The sequence below is a fragment of the Lynx canadensis genome, chromosome B4 (assembly GCF_007474595.2).
Source record: "Lynx canadensis isolate LIC74 chromosome B4, mLynCan4.pri.v2, whole genome shotgun sequence".
In the NCBI taxonomy this organism is placed as follows: Eukaryota; Metazoa; Chordata; class Mammalia; order Carnivora; family Felidae; genus Lynx; species Lynx canadensis.
The window spans coordinates 46,996,854-47,019,734 of record NC_044309.1 but is presented as its reverse complement, the minus strand read 5'-3'; the positions used below and the strand labels follow the sequence as shown (position 1 = coordinate 47,019,734).

Below are 22,881 nucleotides of genomic sequence, written 5' to 3'. Positions count from 1 at the left end.
AATTTGTTAACTTTTCTTCTTCACTGCAGTCATCCTTAAAGAAACAATACAAAAGAGTCAGGATTTTAAGACAAGCTAATCTTTTTGTATAAATAAATTAGATCCTTCCCTCGCTTCAGAAAATAACCATGTAGAATACTTTTTCACTGGCTTCTGATCAGATGGAAGTATGGTAGAGAACTTCATCCTAAAAAGATCCTGGGATCATGAGATTTTATGCAAGACACCTTAGAAATCATTCCCTTATTCTGCCGATATGGGAACTGAGACTCAGAGTTTTAAACATTTGTCCGTGGTCACAAAAATACTTAGGGTTACATTCAGAATTTAGTGTAGGAGACAAGACACCTGAAAAGTTAGTCCCCAAGGCAGTAAATAGCATGACATAATGAATGATTTGGTTACTCTGGCCATTTGTGAGCTGGTAAATATTTAACAACGGGGGGTGGGGGTGGGCAGAGGAAGCCTTGAATTACTGTGTTGCCAACTTTGTGGATGCCATTTGAAGCCAATTTCAAGCTACCAGTGTGAGGCCATTGAACAAGGAGTTAGGGAGAGACGAGTGTTATCCAGTTGGCTGTCTGCAGAATAGAGACTGTCTGGCTGGAATGAACAGGTCTCTAAAAGAGGAGGAGAACTGAGCTAGACCATCCCCCCCCCCCCGCCCCATCAACCCTTTCAGCTGTGAAGGACTATCCTTGATCTTTCTTTTGAGCAACTGTAGGACTTGATCCTTTGTTCTTGCTATTGCCTCAGTGGATCAAGTACTCTTCACCAAATGCACTGTCACATTTCAGTGCCCCGCTCAAAGAGACGTGTCTTCATCAAGCTTTTTTCCCATCACCCCAACCCTTTCAGAACTAATTACTTCTATTCAGAATCCCAGAGTACTTGATTTATACCTTTTATTAGGGTAATTACCAAAGCCTAAAAAATTTGATATTATTGTCAATAGAGAGTGTCTTTCCCCCACTAGACTGTCCTCAGAGGACAGGAGTCATGTTTTATCCTTTCATTGACAGAGAAGCAGTGCAGTGCAGAGGGAACAGCCCAAACTCAGGAGCCAGACGGCTCAGTTTCTCACAAGCTTGCTGTGATGGTCAATGAGATTACTGGAATGTTCAGTGCCTACCATATACTAAGGCCTTGCTAAACGCCACCTGGTGCTGTTATCTGTAACACACAGCCCCGTCCCTGGCACAAAATTGGCATGCAATTGCTTCTGGTTGAATTTAACTAATGTGAAGCAAGGAATGACCCGGCTAGCTTTTTCAGGAAGTTGGGAAAAGGTGTGCAAGAGGGGACTCCATGTGCAGGTTATTATTGGATAGGTGAGAATGATCTAGTAAATATGATCATTCGGTCATAGAATTATAGAAGCAGAATCTAATTTTCCAGCTGTGGTATGATGAACACAGTGCCGAGTGGGATTGTCTGTGCCCTTTCCTCACCACGTGTGCTGGATTCTGTAAAGCCGTAAATGCCCCATTTGTTAGTGCAATAGCTTTTATAGACTGCTGTTAATTGAAATATGGCCTTTTAAATACTGTGCAGTTGCTTTTTAAAAAATCTAAATGCTAGACTTTATGTATAAATACTATTAAATCTCATCCCATTTGGTTTGGTCCATTCCAATTAATTCATATCACTTCCAACCTTGATTCTGCAATGCGGTATATCTTCTATCCCATTTAGCTTTGTGTTGTCTGCAGTTTTGTAAGCATTACTTCTGTTTGGTTTTATGAAACACTGTTCAGGCCACTTGCAAGTACAGAATCTCCTGAAGTGTCACTAAAGACCTCTTTCCGTGATGACCTTGATTCATTAAACAATATTTTCTTTTTCTTTTTGGGTATAGATTTTAAACTCCTTTTAAATCTATCAAAGTATACAATAATCTATATTATATCGCATGCCGTCCACAGGGATGTCCTGAAACTTTGCCAGAATGCTACGCCTGCAACATTTTTGTTTTACAAATAGAATAAGTCTCTTAGTCAACAACACACAGCTTACTTGTTAAAACCTCTACCTGATTAATCTGTTTTGGCTGTCACTATCAATAACTTCCTTTTCCAATATGAACAAAGGATTCCTGTTTCAAAATAGTGAACTCTGTCAAGATACATTAGGCTCAGCACACACACCTTGACCATCTAGGTGAGAAGTTTGGACACATCCCAAGGGCAGTGAGAGGCTGTTGAAAATCTTGAATAGGGATGGATATTCCAATTCTTGAATAGTGATGTTTTAGGAAGAATCATCTGGGAGCAGTGTCCACAGTGCGCTCTAGGGGGTTCCCTGCGTGAAGTTTGCAGTGGCCTGCAGTAATCCCAGAATGGGCTGCTGCACCATGGGACTAGGCTAATAAGTAGTAAAGATAGAAGAGAATAAATGTGGATTCAAAAGAAAAAACTCGACAGGGACTATTGGGAGAAGATGGTAAGAGTGACAAAATAAATAAAAATAGGTACATTAGAGGTTCCCAACTTTCCCCCATCGTTGAACACAGAAAATGATCCCAGTTTGGCCACTGCGATACGTAGGGCTACTTGGACTTGGAGGTGACCCAACATCACGGGCTTCCACGATGGGTTCTCCCTGCCCCCAAGTCCTGCTGCCCCTGTAACCACTAGCTGAAGGCATCCATATCCCCACGTGGCTGAGAAGCTATTTGGATATTTCTGCTTTAGAAATAAGTACTCTTAGCAATATGAAGAAAAACAGACTTGCACCAAAATGGGACCTTCACTACGGAGAAGACTACATACATACAGGAAAGCCAACTCTAGGTCCAGTACATAACTCTAATGCAAAAGCGAAATATGGTTTACGCACTTGGAAGAAAACTAGCGCCAAGGCTAATGCCCAACAGGTTGGCCCAGGACACCAAACCACTGTCCGTTGTTGTAGTGATGCAGTAAAACTGGGGCAGTGGCTGTGCAGGCCTGATATGGGCATGAAAGTAAGCAGCCCCTGCTACACAGGTTGAAGGGAGATACAAACCACCCCTAGGGAGGTACTAGGTAGACACCTAGGCAGACAAAGGCAGAAACAAAGGAATTTTGGTTTTGTAGGAATATGGAAATCTAAGCCCGTTTGCTTGAAAATTCATGAAGTACTGGCCATTTGTTGCTCCTTGTTGATTTATGTAGTTAATGATTAAGTAGTTTTGTAGTCCTGGTGCCTCACTTATGCTACTAATTTGCATTGCTGCATGGAGGAAATTATAGATTGGGAAAATGCAGGAGCTTACAGTCCATAATTCCTGTGGTAATTGAGGATGTCTGGTTGTAGAAGATGAAAAGGTGTTCCCTCTTCAGGACACTCAAGGGCAGAGTGAGAACAGGCACCCACCAACAAAGTCATGCAGATTCTGTTATAAAAACAGGAATGAATGGCTCTTCTAAAAGATAATGGAACCCACACATTTCTCCTGATGATTGGTAGCAGGGCCACCCTGTGAATGATTCCAGGGGGCACCCACCTCTCACGCCAGAGTATGCTTGAATGGTACGCCCTGAAGTAGGGGTACAGAGCCTGTGCACACAGGAAGACCTGTATGATTGATCCTGGTGCCCCCACCCAACCCAGCAGGTGCATATCTGCACTGACCCATGGCGTTCGCTACCAGCCCAACCACACTTCCTTCCCCAGCGGAGCTGTGTTCTTTAATCCTGACTTATCATTTTATTCCAGTTCACATCTACCCAGTTCTCCACATGGCTTCCCACTGGACCTCTGTTACAAGCCAAAACACATCCTTCTGGCTCATTTGCTCCAGTCATTCTGTTGACCTTTCTGGAGCTATTTGCTGCTCTCACTATCATGCTCCTTGTTACAGTTAAGTAGAAAAAAGCGCCAGCCGCACAAGTCAGGAAACTCTGGCATCTTCCCAGCCCTTGATACAGGTTTCAGTTTGAGCACTTACCATCTATCACTGTAAACATTTGTTTACATTTCTGACTCCTTCGTTCAATGTGAGCTTGACAAAGGGCAGAATCATGCTTCTTTGAGCCACAGGGTTTATCGAGAAGGATGCCCAGCACGTAGTAGATCCTCTTCTAATGTTTGGTAAGTGAGTGAGCAAATGAATATATTACCTTTCTTAGGTATGGACATGGTAGTCTCGTTTTAGGCATATAGGTTAAAAAGAATTTCCTCTCTGTTACAGACAATGCCTGTGTCTGTTTCTATTTGTTTAACAGCCTCCTGGGTGATGCTAAGGAGAGGTTGCTTAGGTCTCTGCCAGTGGTTTCTGAGTCTTTTGTTTACCCCTGTGCAGGTGGGGAAGTGGAAAGACAAGTCCCTGCAGATGAAGTACTACGTGTGGCCCCGAATGTGTCCTGAGACAGAAGAACAGGAGGATGACCATCTGAGCATTGTAACCCTGGAGGAGGCCCCCTTTGTCATTGTGGAAAGTGTGGACCCTCTGAGTGGAACCTGCATGAGGAACACAGTCCCCTGCCAAAAACGCATAGTCTCTGAGTATGGCCCCTTCCCCAGTGCTCCGGGTGGCATGGGATAGTCCGATTTCATACAGCTGTCAGCACCTGCCTGGGCTGGGACTTGAGGCATAGAATGAATTGGGCACCATGTTCAATTGTCAGTTACTACTGAGCCGTGGAATTACTAGCAGACCTGTGATGTGATGCCTGGGTCTGTCCAGATCATGACCTGGGAGAACTACTGCTAACTCTGCTAGCGTATCTTTGGCCTTGCCCGATCTCAACAACCAGGACCTGAAATTTAGGAGATGTAAATTTGCATTGGTGTTCGTGCCATCATGCCCCGAAGTTTTGAGATTTAGGAACATTTTTGGAAATGGGTAAAACTAATTTATCCTGTTAGAAGTCAGGATAATGATTCTCTTTGGTGAGAGTGGGAAGTGCCTGGAAGAGAGAAGAAGAGGGTAACTTTTCTGTACCTGGATTTGGTGCTGGTTAAATGGGCAGGTTGAATGTATACAGATTTTTCCAACTGAACCCTTAGGATATGCATGCTTTCCTAATGTACATTATACTTCAAAGGAGCACTAAAAACTGTGAGGAAACGTTCACCATGATGAGCTAATGAAAGAATTGCAGTTCTGTCGTCTATCGATTTCCTCACTCGGGTCTGATACACATTGTGCTGAGCTGTGAAAGGGAGGCCCTGCTTTGGGGTTGGAGTTTGAATGGTAAAGGATAAAAGCTGCCTCTTGTATAAAGCCTTGTTTTGTTTGTTTGTTTGTTTGTTTGTTTGTTTGTTCGTTTGTTTCTTCAACCGGTTAGGAACAAAACAGATGAGGAGCCAGGTTACATCAAAAAGTGCTGCAAGGGGTTCTGTATTGACATCCTTAAGAAAATTTCCAAATCTGTGAAGTTCACCTATGATCTTTACCTGGTTACCAATGGCAAGCATGGGAAGAAAATCAATGGAACCTGGAATGGTATGATTGGAGAGGTGAGTGTCAGAAAGTAAGGGCCGTTTCCATTTTTCATGGGTTTTGTTTCATGTTAATATAAAAAGAGGCTCATTTATAAATTTTAGAAAATACAAAACCATGAACAGGCTCTCCTGTTCCCACTATACTAAGGAAACCACTGCCTGGCTTTATTTTACTTACGGTGGCCCCTGGCCTTCCTGAGTGCCCTACCTGAAGCACTGTGCCTTTCTCCCAGGTGGTTATGAAGAGGGCCTATATGGCCGTGGGATCACTCACCATCAATGAGGAGCGATCCGAGGTGGTCGACTTCTCTGTGCCCTTCATAGAGACCGGCATCAGTGTCATGGTGTCACGCAGCAATGGGACTGTCTCACCTTCTGCCTTCTTAGGTAAGTGATATGCTCACTGGTGTGAAGGACATGGACATAAGGACAGATACTTGGTATGAGGATTAAGTGAAGGAGCGAGCACGTGGCCAGGCTCTTTCAGTCAGGAGGTGGTTTGCTAGGAGCCCATTTAATTTGGGGGACTTAAATATTGATTATTCTCAAATATAAAAACTGAAGAATACCCAAAAACAATTGATAGGACAGCGTAGGACCCTGGAAGAAAACAGCCTTAGGCTAGTAATCAGGGTTCCTACTCTGGTCTCATTCCTGCAACTTACTCCACACTTGACCCTGAGCAAATGTGCTCCATCCTGGGACTCAGTTTCCTCATCTGTAGAAGAAGGCATTTCAACTAGCTGATCTCAGAGGGTACTTCTTCCTGCTTTAATACTTTCTAATTCTAGGGACGTCCAACTTCGGCTCAGGTCATGATCTCACAGTTTGTGAGTTCGAGCCCCACATCTGGCTCTGTGCTGACAGCTCAGAGCCAGAAGCCTGCTTTTAGATTCTGTCTTTCTGCCCCTCCCTGGCTCACACTCTGTGTGTCTTTCTCTCTCTCAAAATTAAATAAAACATTAAAAAAATCTAAAAAAATAATTTCTAATTCTAGATATCATTGAAATGCCTTTTTAATTATCTTCAAAGATTGAAGTCGGTGCTACCAAAAGAGGCTTTTTTTTTCACATACATTTTTCAGAGCTTTGAGAGATACAGCTGATCTGATGCTCACTCCCATTTTACCCCGCCCTTCCTCATGTCGTTCTGTACTTCGCTGCTCTCCAGCATCGCTTATGTGTCAAAGCCTTAGATGTGATATAAGACCTGGTGAGATAAGGCCAAGATTTCAATTAGATGAGGTCCTTTGTGAGCTCATACCCCATATTTTTTGCAGAGGCCGTGAGAGCAAAGGGTTGGAAAATAAAATGTCACCTTGAAAACAGGACATTGGGCTAAGAGGCAGGAGGCCTGGCTTGGACATAAACAAGCTGTAAGCCCTTGGACGAGTCACAGACTCTCTGAAGGACTTCAACTTTTTTTTTTTTTCATGAGGATATTGGAATAGACCTTGACTGATACTTCTTTAAGCTCTATCTGGCAGGCAGTGGGGGAAAGGGGAAGTTTTTAATTAATGCACTATAAAATAGAGTTATAGGTTCCATAGAATTTTTCCATAAATTACTCGAGTTTCTCAGCTAGCCTTCTTAGAGTAGAGCAAATTCTGGACCTGCCAATTTCACGTGAAATACTATTAGATAGCACACACTATATGCATTAATCCTCATAGCAGCTTTATGTATTTTATTTGCTTTTTTACTTTGCAAGGATAATTGGAACATTAAGAGACACAGACAAAAGTGCATTCTAATTCTAACCACAATATAGCATTAACCTCAGCTTCTGAACTGGAAGAGCCAGTGATATATCAGCAAAGCCCTAAAATGACATAGTAGTGCCAAGCAGGGTGTGTGTGTGTGTGTGTGTGTGTGTATTCGGAGGAGAAGCAATTAATTACAAGGGCAAAAGAAGCCAACATTTATTGAACACCTATTATGTGGTTTTCCAAGCAATACCGTACATCCTTTTGGTATATTATCTCCTTGATACCATTATTATACACATTTTATGTCTTGGGAAACTGAATCTTAGATCTGTTAAGCAATTTTCCAACAATCTGTCAGTTCATAGCTGGCAAATCCAGGATTAAAGCCCAGAGGTGGCTGCCTTCAGAGCCTGTGTTCCAATAGTCGTGGAGCCATTTCAGAGTGCAACTCCTAAATCAGGAACCAGTGTGGTGGGCAGAGATACACTTTGCCCAGAGTACCTCAGCTTATAACCTGGCCCTGCCATTCTGTAAAATAGAAATGGTGATACCATAATGAAAGGGCCATTATAAGGATTGTATGAACTATATGGTGAAAGTACCTTCTAAATTGTAAAGACCAATACAAATGCTTGTTGTATTTTGTACACAGAAACTTGCCCTCGCCTCGGTGGGGGAGAAGGAAGCTCAGAGAGGATGCCTTTAATCTGGATAGGACTGCAGTCCATGAGAGCCGAGGGGAGGGGCCTTCCGTACTCCACCATATAGAGGCTTTGAATTAAACCTGTTACCCTCACATCTCTGGCTGCCACTGAAAGGTTTTACATTTCACAGTGGATGTGTGCCTTCTCGAGGTCCTTTTTAAATTGTTAAGTGACCGGGTTTGTATAATTCCCTTCAAAAGTCCAAAAGTAAAGCAGAGATTTCAAGTAAGAAGATATTTTCTAATTTCTAGCCAGTTTTTCCCTTTTTTCAACTTCATCTTTATTAATGATTTGGGAAATGGAAAAAACAGTATGTTAATTCACTTAGTTATGAGTTTACAATGTGATGTGACAGCTAAAAAGGCCAGAACTATTTTGAGACACAATTGAGGGAACATCATATCATGGGAAAGAATAGCAATTGTCCCTTTTTGTAGGCCTTCGGTGAGGTGGCTCTTGGAATATGGTGTTCAATTTCTAGACGCGTCTAAGCCAGAGAGGTTTGGATCAGCTGGGAGGGATTCAGCAAGAATGATTAAAGAAATTAAAGAAAGCACTCTCTTGCTGTTCTACCTGGTCCTATCCTATCAACCCCTTTCACTCACTGTTAGGGAATAGCTTGTAGTCGTTTTGTTAATTACACCTGAAACAAGTTTCCTTGTCACCTGCTGCATCCCCACCGTGACAGTCACGGATTGTCAACGTGGATGGATTTTTTTTTTTTTTTTCGGACGTTGACTTCTATTCTCATACCCTAACGATGTTTAATAAAATCCACCACAATAAAGAGGGTTGAAAAGTAAATATAGGCTGGGAAGTTTAGAGGAGGTGAGGCAAGGGGGCAAAAGAGTTGTTCGTTGGATGTAATTATTACTGAACCAAGTTAGGCCGGAAGTAGTGACCGTGCCTGTTGAGAATGAATTTGCACGCAAGCCTGGGAAGCATTGGTGAAAGCTTGTCCAGGTCTCCGTCATGTGGTGTGGCCAGCCATATAGGTGAGAACATAAACCATGAACCACACCCGTATGATTCATTTACTCCAGATCTAGTTATTCTTGTAGTTTGCATTTCCTGGCCATGGCAGAAACTATCTCAAAAAGTTCAGAGGCAAGAAGCTCTCCTTCTCTGGAAGAAAAGAAACAGGGCAATGGAGACACCCAGACATAGCCTCTCACCTCTCCCGCGCCCAGGCCCTGGCTCTCTGAAGGGACACAACACAACTGTGGTTTGTTGTCCCCTCAGAAAACACGTGTTGCCTGAGCAAATGGATATGCAAATAAGTCAGAATCTGTTTTTGCTCTGTTTTAATTCCTTGCACTGATTTTTTCTTTCCTTCCCCAGAGCCATTCAGTGCTGACGTATGGGTTATGATGTTCGTGATGCTGCTCATCGTCTCAGCCGTGGCTGTCTTTGTCTTCGAGTACTTCAGCCCTGTGGGTTATAACAGGTGCCTCGCTGATGGCAGAGGTAAGGCCAGCTGCAGCCGTTGGCGTTTCTGCGTTCTGTTTTTTTCTCGTTGTCACTTCCGGGCCTCTGTACGCCTCATGTGGTGTCTGCCCCTTCCCTAACTCATCCGTTTCCGAAAACGAACCCTCAGCCTTCTATGTCAACAGCTTGGCAACTCATTAGAAATCCCCCAATTAAGAGGTTAGTCTGAATCGGTATGTCCCCTTGCTGGCAGAAGCCTCACCCAGCAAGCCCAGTTCCACCCCGGGGGTAAACGAGAGGAAAGCTAGCAGGAGATCCGCATGGCATAAACATGTCAGAGGAAACTATTTTGATAACCTTAGGCGGTGAGCAGTCTGTCTGAACAGATGGACTAACAAGGCAGATATACCCATATATTAAGAATAAAAACTTTAGACTGCCCCAGGGTACATGCAGGGTAGCTGTGGCTGAAAGAGTTCTCCACCGCCGAGGTACAAGATCTCCAAAGCATGTGACCCTGACTCAGATCCCTCTTCCAGGGGGTACAGACATTGGGTGTTTGAAATAAAATGGCCAACGGATAGCAATTCTGACCCATAGCTACTGTCAGGGGCAGTCCAATTTTCTGGCTAAGTGGGTCAAGAGATATGAAGGCTGCCCATGTGTGTGAGGCATTTATGAGACCTCACAAAACATTTACTAGATTTCTGAAGGGGGCCGTGGGACCCTTGTGAATACATCCTCCAAAACTTTCTGAAAACCCCAGAATTAGGAAATAGTACACTTTTTTCTGAGTCTTCTCCCTTCCAGAATGTGAGCTTTATTCTGAAATTATCCCTCCAAGAGGAAAGATTTTTTTTTTAACCTGCACCACACAAAAAATCATCAGTGGGGCACTTAAAACACAAAGGTGCTTGGACCTGATTTTCTAATATTCTGATTCCCTAAGTCCAGTGTGGATCTTGGACCGCTACTATATTTCAAAATAGTGGTTTTCTACCTTGGTTGCATAATAGAATAACCACCCACCCCACAGCTATTTAATAAGAACCTTTGGGGTTGGGGTGCTAGGCGGCAGTCTGTTGACTTCACAGTCCAGGCGGTAAACCACTCCTGCCCTGAGGTATTTCTGGGTGCAGACCTACCCTCTTATTTGGCTCATGCATTCTGGAGTGGAGGTCTGAATGTCTCCACAATAGGGTCCAGTCAGGGGACCTTGTGCCTGTGCCCAAGGGTCTTCCAGAACCAGAACCTACTCCCCATCCCGAGGGGCATTAGTAACAAGTGAAACCTCTGAGAAACACACAAGGACGTACATATGTTGACAGTGCCCAGAACTGAGGTTAGTGGATGCTGTCCCTTCACCTTGAAGAAATCAAAGAGGCGAAAAATCCAGCCACAAAATTCAAAGCAAGGGCTTATGATTACTTATTTTACCAAAGGACGCTTGTCTTCGCGAAGGAACTCAACACGGGATCACTTTAAATATCAAGTCTCCTTGGGGCATTTTACAATGTACAACACTTTGATTTATGAACAACTTTTTAGTTACACATCTGCTCCATGAAATAAGGTCCACATGCACAGATGTGTGTGCACAGTTAGACACTGGGCTTGACATGTGTAGTCACTGATTTAGTTGTCAGAGCAGATGCTATCAGGATCACAGATAGCATCATAAGACGTGTGCTAATGTGTTGTGAAACTGTGCAGGCAGATGTTCATTTCTGCAGTGGAGGGGCTACATCATGGCGAGATTTTGCCATCGCCAAGCCCTGAAAGCAGGGAGGCCACAATAAATCTATGGGCAGAAGCCCTGGCATGGTGTGCGTAAAGGTTGGGGGGGAAGAGGTCAAAGACAGTCTACTTTTCTGCCCTCAGATAGTGTGGCAAAAGCCAGGTGTCTGTGACTTCCTCCCTGGGCTTCCTGATACTCTCTTACACAGAAGCTACCATGATAGGAAACAACTGGGATGTATTGGCATTGGACTGGGGTCAAGGTTATCTTTGAAACATTTACTGCGAAGCGCTAGAAGTGAAAGAAGAATTAGAATAAAGGACATTCAAAGTCATCTAGCATCAGTGTGAATAAAATTCTAGAAGGTCCATGACAGTGGTAGAAGAGTCCACACAGTTCTTGTGGACCTTTTTTTTAAAGTGGAAATCCTTTCTTGGCTGGTACAAATATTAATTTGAGGAACAACGGTAATAAGGGCACAAGTGTGACAGTAGTGGGGTAGTTGCCTTTGTTATTATTCAGTTTTGATGTGATCTTGAGGGTCTCATATACATGGGGGCAGGAAGCCGGTGCCCGGGCTGAATCACGAACATTAGTTGGAGGAGGATCTCACGCACACCCCAGACCCCTGGATTTTCTTCTAAAGAACCCTCTTCTGCCTTCCTGAGGGTCCCGGGAGAAGAGAGGCACAAGCTGTCACTTAAAAGTGTCTGTATCTTAGTTGGGGTATTTCCTGCTCTGAGCAGGAACTGACCAGCTCTGTGTATTTGTGGGTGTATATAGAATCAGTGATTCTGTCTTGACGTTCTGCCCTTGTCTTTTCATCATGACAGAGCCAGGCGGCCCATCTTTTACCATCGGCAAAGCTATTTGGTTACTCTGGGGTCTGGTGTTTAACAACTCCGTCCCCGTGCAGAACCCAAAGGGGACCACCTCCAAGATCATGGTGTCGGTGTGGGCCTTCTTTGCCGTCATCTTCCTGGCCAGCTACACTGCCAACTTAGCTGCCTTCATGATCCAAGAGGAGTATGTGGACCAGGTTTCTGGCCTGAGTGACAAAAAGGTAAGAGAACCCTTTGAAACTGCCCATCTTGCCCTCAGTCCTATTCTGAGCCATACTCGAAAGTTCTCACGTACCTGTTAATTTTCTCCACCTTTGGAATCGGGGCAGTTCTTTCTTGTGTTTCCTTACGTGGGGATAGGGGAGCAAAAACCAGGGTCCCTACTGAAATAATAGTACTTCACATTCGCCTTCTGATTTGTGAAAGGTTGGCAAAAGCACACCCTGGGCTGCAAATAAGCAGCTTGGTGTGGTCGCGGCTTTCTGAGTATATGGTACCTCCTGCCGGATGTGCTTGGGTGGCCCGTCAGCACAGGGCTGCCTGTTCGGTGTGTTATTAGAGGGTCGCCCCCGGCACCCACACTGAGGGCGCTGGCCCATTGTGGCCTTCATTTTCCGCCCAGTGGGCTCTCCGTTTGTTCATCTGCACACCCGTGTGTTCCCAGGGCTAAGCAGGAGGGTGGTACACATTGTTCCTGAAGAGAAGGAACTGCTGTTGAACTCGACGATTGCCCCGTGTGGTGCCGGTGAATAGGTGGCCCCCATACCCATGGCAGGCCCCCTGCCAGGCTGTGCAGTCGAGAAAGGAACGAGAGTCTCTGCTGGTTTGCATCTTCCCTGGAGGAGGATGTGCCAAACCTGTCCTATACACGGTACTCTCCAGGTCTGCCTGAAGCTTCACGGTTTCTGTGGGCCATCTGTCCCCTGAGGCCATGATAGCTGGGAGGGTCCAAGACTAGGGATAGGAGCTACCTCCACGGAACTTCCAGTAAGACTCGGGGATGCCTGTGCATCATTCCGGAGACTCACCCACAACAGATTTCCCACCCTGTGTTTCCTCAAGAGTTAGAAAATGTGAAGGGCACCCAGGTGGCTCAGTCGGTCGAGCGTGTGACTCTTGATCTCAGCTCAGGTCGTGACCTCACAGTTCGGGAGATCGGGCCCCGTGTCAGGCTCTGCACTGACCCTGCGGAGCCTGCTTGGGATTCTCTCTCTTCCTCTCTCTCTGCCTCCCCCCTTTCTCTCTCAAAATAAATAGGATAAACTTAAAAAAAAAAAAAAGATTTAGAGAATGTGATTTCCCACCCCTTTCCCCAGGATGAAACTACAAGATATAGACAGATCTGTGTTTGGAACAGATAGGTCAGAGAGTCAGTGATTTCTAACATAGGGCAGGTTTCCCCAAAATAAAATTTTAAACACTTGGCAAATGGTTTGAGAAGAGTTAAAAGGAAGGGCATAGGCTCTGATTTCTCCATCTACTCACCTCTGCTCACCAAGAACACTCAAAAGCATGTGAGAAAGGGAATGAAAAAAAAAAAATATATATATATGTACATATGAGGCTCATTCCCTGTGTTTACCTTTTCATATTAGCTCTTTCTCTGACTTGTCTCCCTTTGTTTTCTTCATTTAAAAAAAAATTTAACATTAATTTATTTTTTGAGAGACAGAGGAGACAGAGCATGAGCAGGGGAGGGGCAAAGAGAGAGGGAGTCACAGATTCCGAAGCAGGCTCCGGGCTCTGAGCTTGGTCAGCACAGAGCCCGATACGGGGCTTGAACTCACCAGCCGCAAGATCATGACCTGAGCCAAAGTCGGATGCTTAACCGACTGAGCCACCCAGGCACCCCCTTTATTTTCTTCATTTTAAAAAATAATACCTCTTTTGTAGTTCTTCTTCCTTGTTTTTAAGTTTTTATTGACTTCGCTCTTCTAACGCATGATTTATTATTCATGTATTCATATATTCATGAATTTATTACTTAGTTCATTTTAAACATTTCTCTTTGGTCCTTCGTCCACATCTTTCATCATTATGATCCTGACTCAGAAGAGTTGAATTACATACCTCCCTTCACCCCCTGTTACACTAATTTTCGTGCCTGTTTCTGTGACAGGGGCAGCAGTAGGGCTAAGAACAGCTAGTTCCTCAGGGCTCCTCGCTTGAATGTAGCATAGATGAGGTGGACTGTGCCCGTCCTAAAACACGGATGTGGCAGCAGCATGGTGGACCGTGTCCTCACATGTGGATTTGCCAGGGGTGTGGCCGACCGTGTCTTCTCATCAGGCTCCGCGGAGGCTTGGTCGATCATGTCCCCACACGGAATATGGTGGGACCATATTGCCATGCAGTCAGTAGTATGGCAGAGGTACGTGGACCACAGTCCCTCTTGGAGCTCTGGGCTACTAAGTGAGGGATCCACCATGTATTTGTCATTTGGTTTTCTTCAAGTATCTCTGAGAATTGCTTAGGGCACTGTCTTTATCTTTCCCATACATTCACGAGCCACCTGGCAGCAACCATACGATTTTCTATGTGAATTAAGCCTAATTAAGGTGCAAGGAGACGGTTTTCCCTTCCGTGGTTTTGAAAGAACATCTCGTTCTAGGCTGCTTAAACCAAAGAGGTTGTGCACCTGTCTGTCCTCCACACCACGTTGGTTATGTTCTGAAAAGTGGGATCCCATCAGTTCTTTGGTTAAAGAACGTCAGTGGCTCCCTTGCTTATAGAATACGGACTGTTATTCTCAGGGCCTTTACATATGATTCCAGTGTATTCCAGCTCTTCAGTCTCGTCAGCCAGTGCTTAGTGTCTTGTGGCCTACCCGCTAGGCCTCCTAGACTTCTTATCTTTGCCAGCCGTGCCTCTGGGTGTGCGTCTTCCTGGGATGTTCTTCTCTTGACTTCACTCACTAACCTCCTACTGAAATTTCCAGACCCAGATTAGAGGTCACTTCATTTGTAGAGCTTTCCTTGGGTCATCTGGCTGGTGAGTCATACTCTCCACTGACGTGGCAGTCATCCATACCTTTATTAATAACACCTGTCTTCCACATTATCATGTAATAATCTATAGGCCTCTACCTAACTGTATCTCCCCCATTTGACCATGACTTCCATAAGGGCAGCGGCAATAACTTGGTTATCCTTATTTTAAAAAAGTCCGTGAGGAGAGGGGGAGATGGGATATATTTATGTAAGAGGCTCTCGCGCGGAACACCGGACTAAGTATTATCAGCAAAGGTAAAACAACAAGAGAGCAAGAACCCTTTCACAACTGTGTAATTTGAAAATACGTGAAAATGGTTATCAGATACATTTCAGAACTTTGCAAATGACAAAATAGTAGTGTGTAAGCATCCTGCCAGAAATTGTGACATAATTTACATAATTATAGGAAACATTTAAGTAACTAATGACATATAACGCATATCAGTGTCAGGAATGCTAATACAAATCAGAAAGAGTGTTTTCTGAAAGTGCGCTTATAATCCCCAAATTGGTATTAGTTTTCCTTCCCAACACCTTTGGAAAACAAAGTCTTGGGCCTGACTTTGCATGACAGCAAGTGTATTCTGTGAATTTAGAAAAAGAGAATGTAAAGAATGAAGTTGTCAAGACAGCAGCGAGAATAGAAATGAGGTGATTTTGAAGATTCTTCTTTCAGTGCAGTTAAATTTTCATCAAGGAAAGTAACACTTGAAATGGAAGAGATTTCTTAAACTTGTTTTCACTGTCACGGATGGCATATCTTCCATACAACTCAAATCAAATGGTGAATATCTTGCGGTGATGAGGAGATGACATTTATAGCCATTAAATTTATATATCTTTAGGAAATTATCTTCAATTTTTTGGCGGAGAAACGTTCCCAGATCTCATTTATGGTAAGGCACAAAATCAGAGTCTTCAGAGTTAAGTTTCCATGAAAACCTATTTTGGGGCTCCTTTTCACTGGATGGCTTCCACTGTGCACTAGCACATTACATCAGTGAATTCAGAATTATCCCACTACATGCTGTAACTAAATATGGGTGCAAGTTCTAACATTTAGCAGCCCTACTGTACATTCCCTCGGCTCCCCCAGTGGGAGGAAAATGTAAGGAAGCTGGTGACATCTTTCTCCTCTTAACAAAGAGCCCACCATGCTACTTCTTCTACTGTTTCTCACCTATCCAGATGGATTTCTCATTTTGCAGCCCGCCAGCCACAGAAAGGAGGGGAAAGAGCCTGACCACCAGGTGAAGGAAGGGACATATTTACCGGGCCCATTATGCACGTTACCTATATCTTATATGTGTATTCTTCACGTAGGTATGATCATTCTCACTTTACAAATATGACACCGAGACTCTGGGAAGTTTACTGACTTCCCTAAAGTCCCACATTCGCAAGTGACAGAGCCAAGGTTTGAGTCCCTGGGTGTTTGGCTCTAAAATCACTTTGCCAGGATTTCTCCCTCGTAGCTCATCCCAGACCAAGTTATGACGTAGCTAAGGATTGGTATTGACACCCTGCCCCCGCTTTTTCATTTCATTTTCTGTTCTCTAACTTAATGACTTTCTGTATCAGGTCCACTAAACCCTCAGGTCACCATACACCGCCACCCCCAGGACTACTGTTACTACTTCTGTTACGGATAATGGTAATAACAGTCATCGCTATTATTAACATAACTTCAACAATAATATCTCTGCGAACGTTGTTTTCAGCTCTCACAAACCAGGCAGAATGCCAGTTACGTTACATAGATTATCTCATGTAATGACACTGTTAATGTTTTCATTTGTGGATGAGGAAACTGAAGTGGGAAAGGTTAAGTAATTTCCCTTTTGATGTTCTTCGCTGCCTAGGGCCCTTAAACAGTGTTCCATCCTGTTTAGATACCAGTGCTTTGTTTCCGTTAATCCTCCTCCTTCCTATCCTCCCATCTACCTTGTCAAAGCATAACATGTTAGATCCTTTTCCTCTGCCAAAAAGCAGCTATCTGATGAACTGATCCACAGTAATTAGACAGTATCTTAACGTTTGCACTTTATTTAAGGAGGCTTTCCGAGGCATTACTTTAAATCGAGAATAATGGTGATTTCCAGTACTTGTGCAGGTTAATGGCCCACAAATTGACTTTAGCTTGAGCCCAGTGTGACCCTGAACTTTCAGCCCCTGCTGGAGGAGGGGAGAGGGGTGGCAGCAGGAGAGAGAAGGGACAGTTACGGAGTCATGGGGTGAAGAAAGCCCGCAAGGAGGCAGAGACTTTGAAGGTCGCTGGAAACCGCCGTCCGACCATGGGGTTTCCAAGCGTGTTTGGCTACGTCCTGCTTCACGCATTCTCACCACCAATGTGATGTGCACCCACGTTGTTTTTCGCGGTTTTTTTCTTCCAGGAACCCTGGGAATTTTTTATTAACTGTAAAATGTCCAAAAGGTGCTTGTCTAGTTAACAAGGACAACCTCCTTTGCTTGCAACATGGAAGGTATAATCAGGACAGCCTTCTAACCACTGGGGGAGGGCCTATGGCTTTTCTAGATAATGATTATTCTGAGTTTCTGTGAAGCCTCATAGGATCTTGAAGTCATCTCATATCCTTTTGGAATACAGACAGTGTAGGATTTTTAAATCCACATGCAAACAGGTTCGATATGCATTCTGGAAGAAAACCAGCCTAGCAATAAGCATATTTACACCACAATACATGGACATGTAATGTTTGGATGGTATTTGAGCACATGAGGAAAATGGGCTGTGCTGTCCACTGTGCAGAGGCGTCTTCCTTGTCCTATTAATTTTAGACCGAAAGCCAGTGAGAGACAGCTGACCTCAAGCTGGAACTGTCACACCTTGGGCCTGACCCTCTTGGTCAGATCACGGAACACTGAGCCAAAAATAGTTTACTTGGGGAAGTGGCAGGCATGACTAACTAGCCAGGGAGCTAGAAACGAGGGCCTGTGCCGGACCTTCAGGTAGCTGAGCAAAATAGGGTGTGATTTCTTGCGTGGGAGTCCTGTGGAGCTGTCAAGCAACTGGTCCTCTTGTAACAGCTGGTCAAGAGTAATTCTGGAGGATGTGATAAGAAAAGAAAACTCCTCAGACCCTGGGCGAATACAGGGCACACGGCATGCGTGCATAGGGGAAGGGGCACCTGCCCCTTTGTCGCTCCATTACCAGAACCAATATGACATTGTATGTGGGCTGTCACCCCAATATCCCTCATTCTTTCCAGGGTGGCCTTCGTCAAGATAGATCCAGAACAAAGCTTGGGGCTTGCCCAGCCCCAGTTCTGTTGATCAGCATCAGCTATCACCACCTCTCTAATTTTATTTGAGAATGGGACTACTTCTGCCTCTTGCTAATTCCTGAGTCCATTTTTTACTCAAACCCTAATTCCTGAGTCCAGTTTTGACTTGACCAAGGCATCCAGTGGGACTTTGCAGTGGTCACCCTAGTTCCAGGGTGCACATGGCCTGGTGTTGACTGCTGGGCTCCAAAGGGGAACCCAGAGTCTCCTTTCTCTACTTTCTGTGTGCCTCTCCACAGAATCAGGCTTCACCTTGGCCCCCTGTCCCCTTGGCCACCTGCTTCCTGACATTCCATGGCTTCCCACACAGGATTCCTTACTTCTGACCTCTGCTATACTGTTGGGGCTTATAGTGGGTTGAATGGGCCACCTCCTAAAAGATACATCCACATCCTAAGCCCTGGAGTCTGTGAGTAATAACTGTATTTGGAAAAAAACATCTTTGCAGATGTAATTAAGTTAAGGATCTCAAGATAAGATCATCCTGGATTATCCAGGTTGGTGCTAAATCCAATGACAAGTGTTCTTGGGCAAGAGAGAAAGGTAGAGATTTGACACAGAAGAGAATATCAGGAGAAGGCAGAAGCAGAGACTGGAGTGTTACAACCACAAGAACCACCTGGAAGCTGGAAGAGGCAAGGAATAGATTCTCCCCTAGAGCCTCTGGAGGAAGCACAGCGCTGGCACTTTGATTTTGGACCTCTGGCCTCCAGAGCTGTGTGAAAATAACTGTGTGTTGTTTTAATGGTAATTCGTAAAGGCAGCCACAGGAAACTCCTACAGGGCCTCTGTGACTCTCTTACCACCTGCGCTCTGAGCTCCTTGCAGACGTTAAACTTCGGAGTTTCTCTTACTCGTCTCTGTCTCCTCTGTCAGCACCCGGCCCCATCCTTCCAGCGTGGGTATTTCTTACAGCAGGATCCATTTCAGCTCTTTTGCTTCAAAGAATTGATCAACATCACACTGAAGATTTGCAGAGACATGTTTTACATGTGACGGAAGTCTTCTCCGTGCTGGTGGATTTTATTTAGGGAGACAGTAAAAAACCTAAGTGTCATTGTGTGCTCCCGTTCGCTCTGTCCTTCAGCCTGATTTCGGTCAGCTCCTCACAGTATATTGTGTGTGTCATTTGTGTGTGCACACTTCCCACACAACCTTCTACTAGACCTCTTTATAGTAACATTATCAAAGGGGATTGAGAACCTGTTTTTGTATGATGTATCATTTCCATAACTCCTTTCTAGGGAAAAATATGATTAATGCACCCCTCTCATGTTCTGGATTGTGTTGCGTTGTTCAAATCACAGAACTAGAAGGGACTTGATTTGATCAAAAGGCACAGGTGACATTTTTCTTAACAAAGGTAAACAGGTGTCCTCTCTCTTCATGTAGATGAGCGGATCTTCCTTGTTAGATTCTTTGCTACACAGGAATGCACACTCATATATGTGTGTGGGTGTGTGTGTGTGTGTTCATGTGTGTATACATATATACACACACACATACACACACACACACACACACACACACACACACACACATATATATACAGTTGACACTTGAACAACGTGGGGGTAGGAACACCAATCCCTTGCACAGTCAAAAATCTGAGTATAAGTTTTGACTCTCCCAAAACTTAACTGCTAGTGGCCTAATGCTGACTGGAAGCCTTATGCTTACATAAATAGCCAATTAACATATATTTTGTATGTTTATATGTATTACATACTGCCTTCTTACAATAAAGGTAAGAAGAAAGAAGGGGTGCCTGGGTGGCTCAGTCAGTTAAGCATCTGACTCTTGGTTTCAACTCAGGTTATGATCTCACGGTTCATGGGTTCGAGCCCCACATCGGGCTTCCCACTAACAGTGTGGTGCCTTCTTGGATTCTCTTTCTCCTGCTTTCTCTGCCTCTCCCCTGCTTGCTCGCTCTCTCTCTGTCTCTCAAAATAAATAAATATTTTTTAAAAGGTAGAGAAAATAAAATGCTATTAAGGAAATCATAAGGAAGAGAAAATACACTTACACTACTAGATTGTATTTATAGAAGAAAATCCTCATATAAATGGACCTGGGCAGTTCAAAACCATGTTGTTCAAGGGTCAACTGTATATCTATCTTCCAAAAGTACATATGGACACTTGTTGAGATGAGCACTGGGTGTTGTATGTAAGCGATGAATCATGGGAATCTACCCCCAAAACCAAGAGCACACTGTATACACTATATGTTAGCCAACTTGATGATAAGTTATATTTAAAAAAAAAAAGAATACATATGGTTAACAAGATAACTGGGTAGCTAGCTTAACACAAAGCTACATAAGGAACATATATTTCCCATGTACATAGACCATAAGTTTTACAGTGTAGATCTGAGAAAGGTTGTCTTTCTTACCTGGCAAAAGAAGAAAGTTTGTCTCATTCTGTTGATAAGGGGAGCCGTCTTTCTGTGAAATGAGTAAAAATAAAACAAAATGAAATGAAGGCAAGAAGGAAGGAGGAAGGAAAGAAACAAAGGAAGGAGGGAAGGTAGGAAGGAAGGAAGAAAGGAAGGAAGGAAGGAAGAAGGAAGGAAAGAAAGAAAAGAAAGGAAGGAAGAAGGGCCAAAGAAAAGCATCAGAACCAATCTTGGACTCTGTATAACTCTTCTTAGAAATATGTCCCTATGTAAGATATTAGAGGAACAGAGCCTTCCTGGAGCCATAACATTTTTAAAAATGCAACTATACAAGCTAACATGAGCATGAATTCACAGTTTCCCCACCTCTGTTGAATTGAACTGGGCCCCAAATAAATTTGCAGTTTGCAATAAACAACACATGATTTCAGTTAACAAAAATCAAAACCTATAGCATGGCAGGCCGTACCTAAGCTTTGGGTGCTCTAAGAGTGGGAGGAGCCGATTACTTCTTCGAACTGGTCAGATCACTGAATTTATCTGTGTGACTTCCATCTCAGGTCTCTCTCTCTCTGTCAGGCCATCTCTCCGAGGCTGGGAAGGGCAAGTGGCTCTGGGGACCCCCAGGGGTGATGGAATCTACTTACAGCCAGGTCTCTGGTCCTAGGAGAAGAGCTGTTCTGGTTAGCCGACTACTGAAGGCAGTTTCTTCATTTTGAAATTTATTTCCTCCAAAGAAAAATAAGAGAGTTCCTCAACATCCTTTTCTCTCTCATCGAAAACAGAAAGTAGAAATAAGTGTTTTAGTATAAGGGGCCTAAACTTTTATACGCTCACTAAATCTCGGCTTGTGGGTTGAGAATTTATTAAGAAGTACTGTTTCTTGCTGGGAAACTAAGTGCAAGTCCTTTGAGACAAATTAGTGCAGCCATCACAATTTATATGTGGCCAAAGGCATCAGGCCTAAAATGAATTAGGCTTTAGGCAGGTTCCAGTTGTGTCCACAGTGAACATTGTAGCCTGGGCGAGCTCTGGGCTCTGTGGATGCTTCAGCCTTTTTTGCCCTTCCAGTGCCCTTCCTTGCCATCATGATGGCAAGAGTAGACAAGGGTCCCAGTGGACTGTGTAACACCTGTTATATTTTTGGAAGCTTTCGGCAGAGCTGGGCATGTGCTGGGGCCAGTAGGGATCTGAGACCGCCAGAGGCTGGGGAAGCCCAACCATTTCATTCATAATTCGATATTGGGTTTTCTTCTCCAGCATGGCTCACACAGAGCCATTAAGAGACCACTCATGCTCTGTATTTGCTCTGGTATTTTATGCAGTCCTGTCTGGAGGGCTTTGATTCAGACTATCAGGGGCATTGTCTCCAGGCCAGTGTGATCCTGAGAGCTGCCCGAACGGAGAGAAGGAAACAAGCAGGTGAGAAGCTCCGTCACGGTGCGCGCAGGAGGCAGTCAGGAGGAGGAAGATGAGAGCTTCAGGTCCTCACTTGAAACATTATATGGCTAGTCTGTTTGAGTAGCTCTTTCTGTTGTGGGGACACAGGAGAAGTAGCTGCCTGGGAAGGGGCGGGGTGGAGCAGAGCACGAATATCAAAGTCACTTGGGGAACCTTTTCAAATGAATAGGACCCTGTCCATCCAGGTAGAAGTAACGTACAGGTGCAAAAGCTCCCACCTCACAGGACCTGCCAGCAGGCGGCCAGGAAACCACAACTGTAAGACGGGTCATGAGAGCACATTACTTTGGGGGAAGTTATTAGAGGCCCGTGGCATCCCCTCCTATCCTCCCACTCCCCTCATACCCACTAAAGGGGTTTTGAAGGGATCATTTGGAGAGCTTGGCATTCACCCCCTGCATTTCAAATGGAGAAAGAGTGGCATTTGACCTGTAGCTGAGAAGATCGAGGATGACGGGTCTTGGCTTGAGCCACTCGCCTGGTGGGTGGTCCAGATCCCCACCAGTGATGAGGTAGGCCTTTGTTCCTCAAGTCTAGATTAGGCCACATGAGCAGGAGGGAGTCAGTCTGGGCCAGGAGCGGAGGGGGGTGTTTTTAAAGATACCCTGCTCAAAGGGCTTCCTGCTTAGGATGAGGCAATCGAAACAGAAATACACAGGAGGGGTGTCATCTGATGGAGAAGCCGGAGGGACTGATGTAAGCAGCCAGCTGCAATCAGGGAGTTGCTGACCAATGTTCTCACTCTGAAAGACTCTCTGAGGAACCCATGAACTTGCCTGACAAGGAGAAGAGTCTGCTTTGAACTCTGGCCACGCATAGAGACCATCAGTGCTAGATCAGCACAGTGCCCATCAAGTGAATGCTTTCCTGCC

The 22,881-nt window shown here is 44.5% G+C and overlaps 2 protein-coding genes across 2 annotated transcripts in view; both read left to right on the top strand.

Annotated features, from left to right (window-relative positions):
• LOC115518414 (glutamate receptor ionotropic, NMDA 2B) overlaps positions 1–12,336 on the top strand; it is a 138,411-nt gene extending 126,075 nt beyond the window's left edge. The window contains exons 3-8 of the mRNA XM_032593772.1: positions 4,286–4,488; positions 5,274–5,445; positions 5,664–5,817; positions 9,184–9,309; positions 11,842–12,071; positions 12,277–12,336. Coding sequence (XP_032449663.1) covers positions 4,286–4,488; positions 5,274–5,445; positions 5,664–5,817; positions 9,184–9,309; positions 11,842–12,071; positions 12,277–12,336 — 945 coding nt within the window. The remainder of the gene's footprint in view (positions 1–4,285; positions 4,489–5,273; positions 5,446–5,663; positions 5,818–9,183; positions 9,310–11,841; positions 12,072–12,276) is intronic.
• A 1,694-nt stretch (positions 12,337–14,030) lies between these two features.
• The window catches only part of GRIN2B (glutamate ionotropic receptor NMDA type subunit 2B), a 48,381-nt gene continuing 39,530 nt past the window's right edge, over positions 14,031–22,881 (top strand). Inside the window, exon 1 of the mRNA XM_032593771.1 lies at positions 14,031–14,221. Coding sequence (XP_032449662.1) covers positions 14,031–14,221 — 191 coding nt within the window. The remainder of the gene's footprint in view (positions 14,222–22,881) is intronic.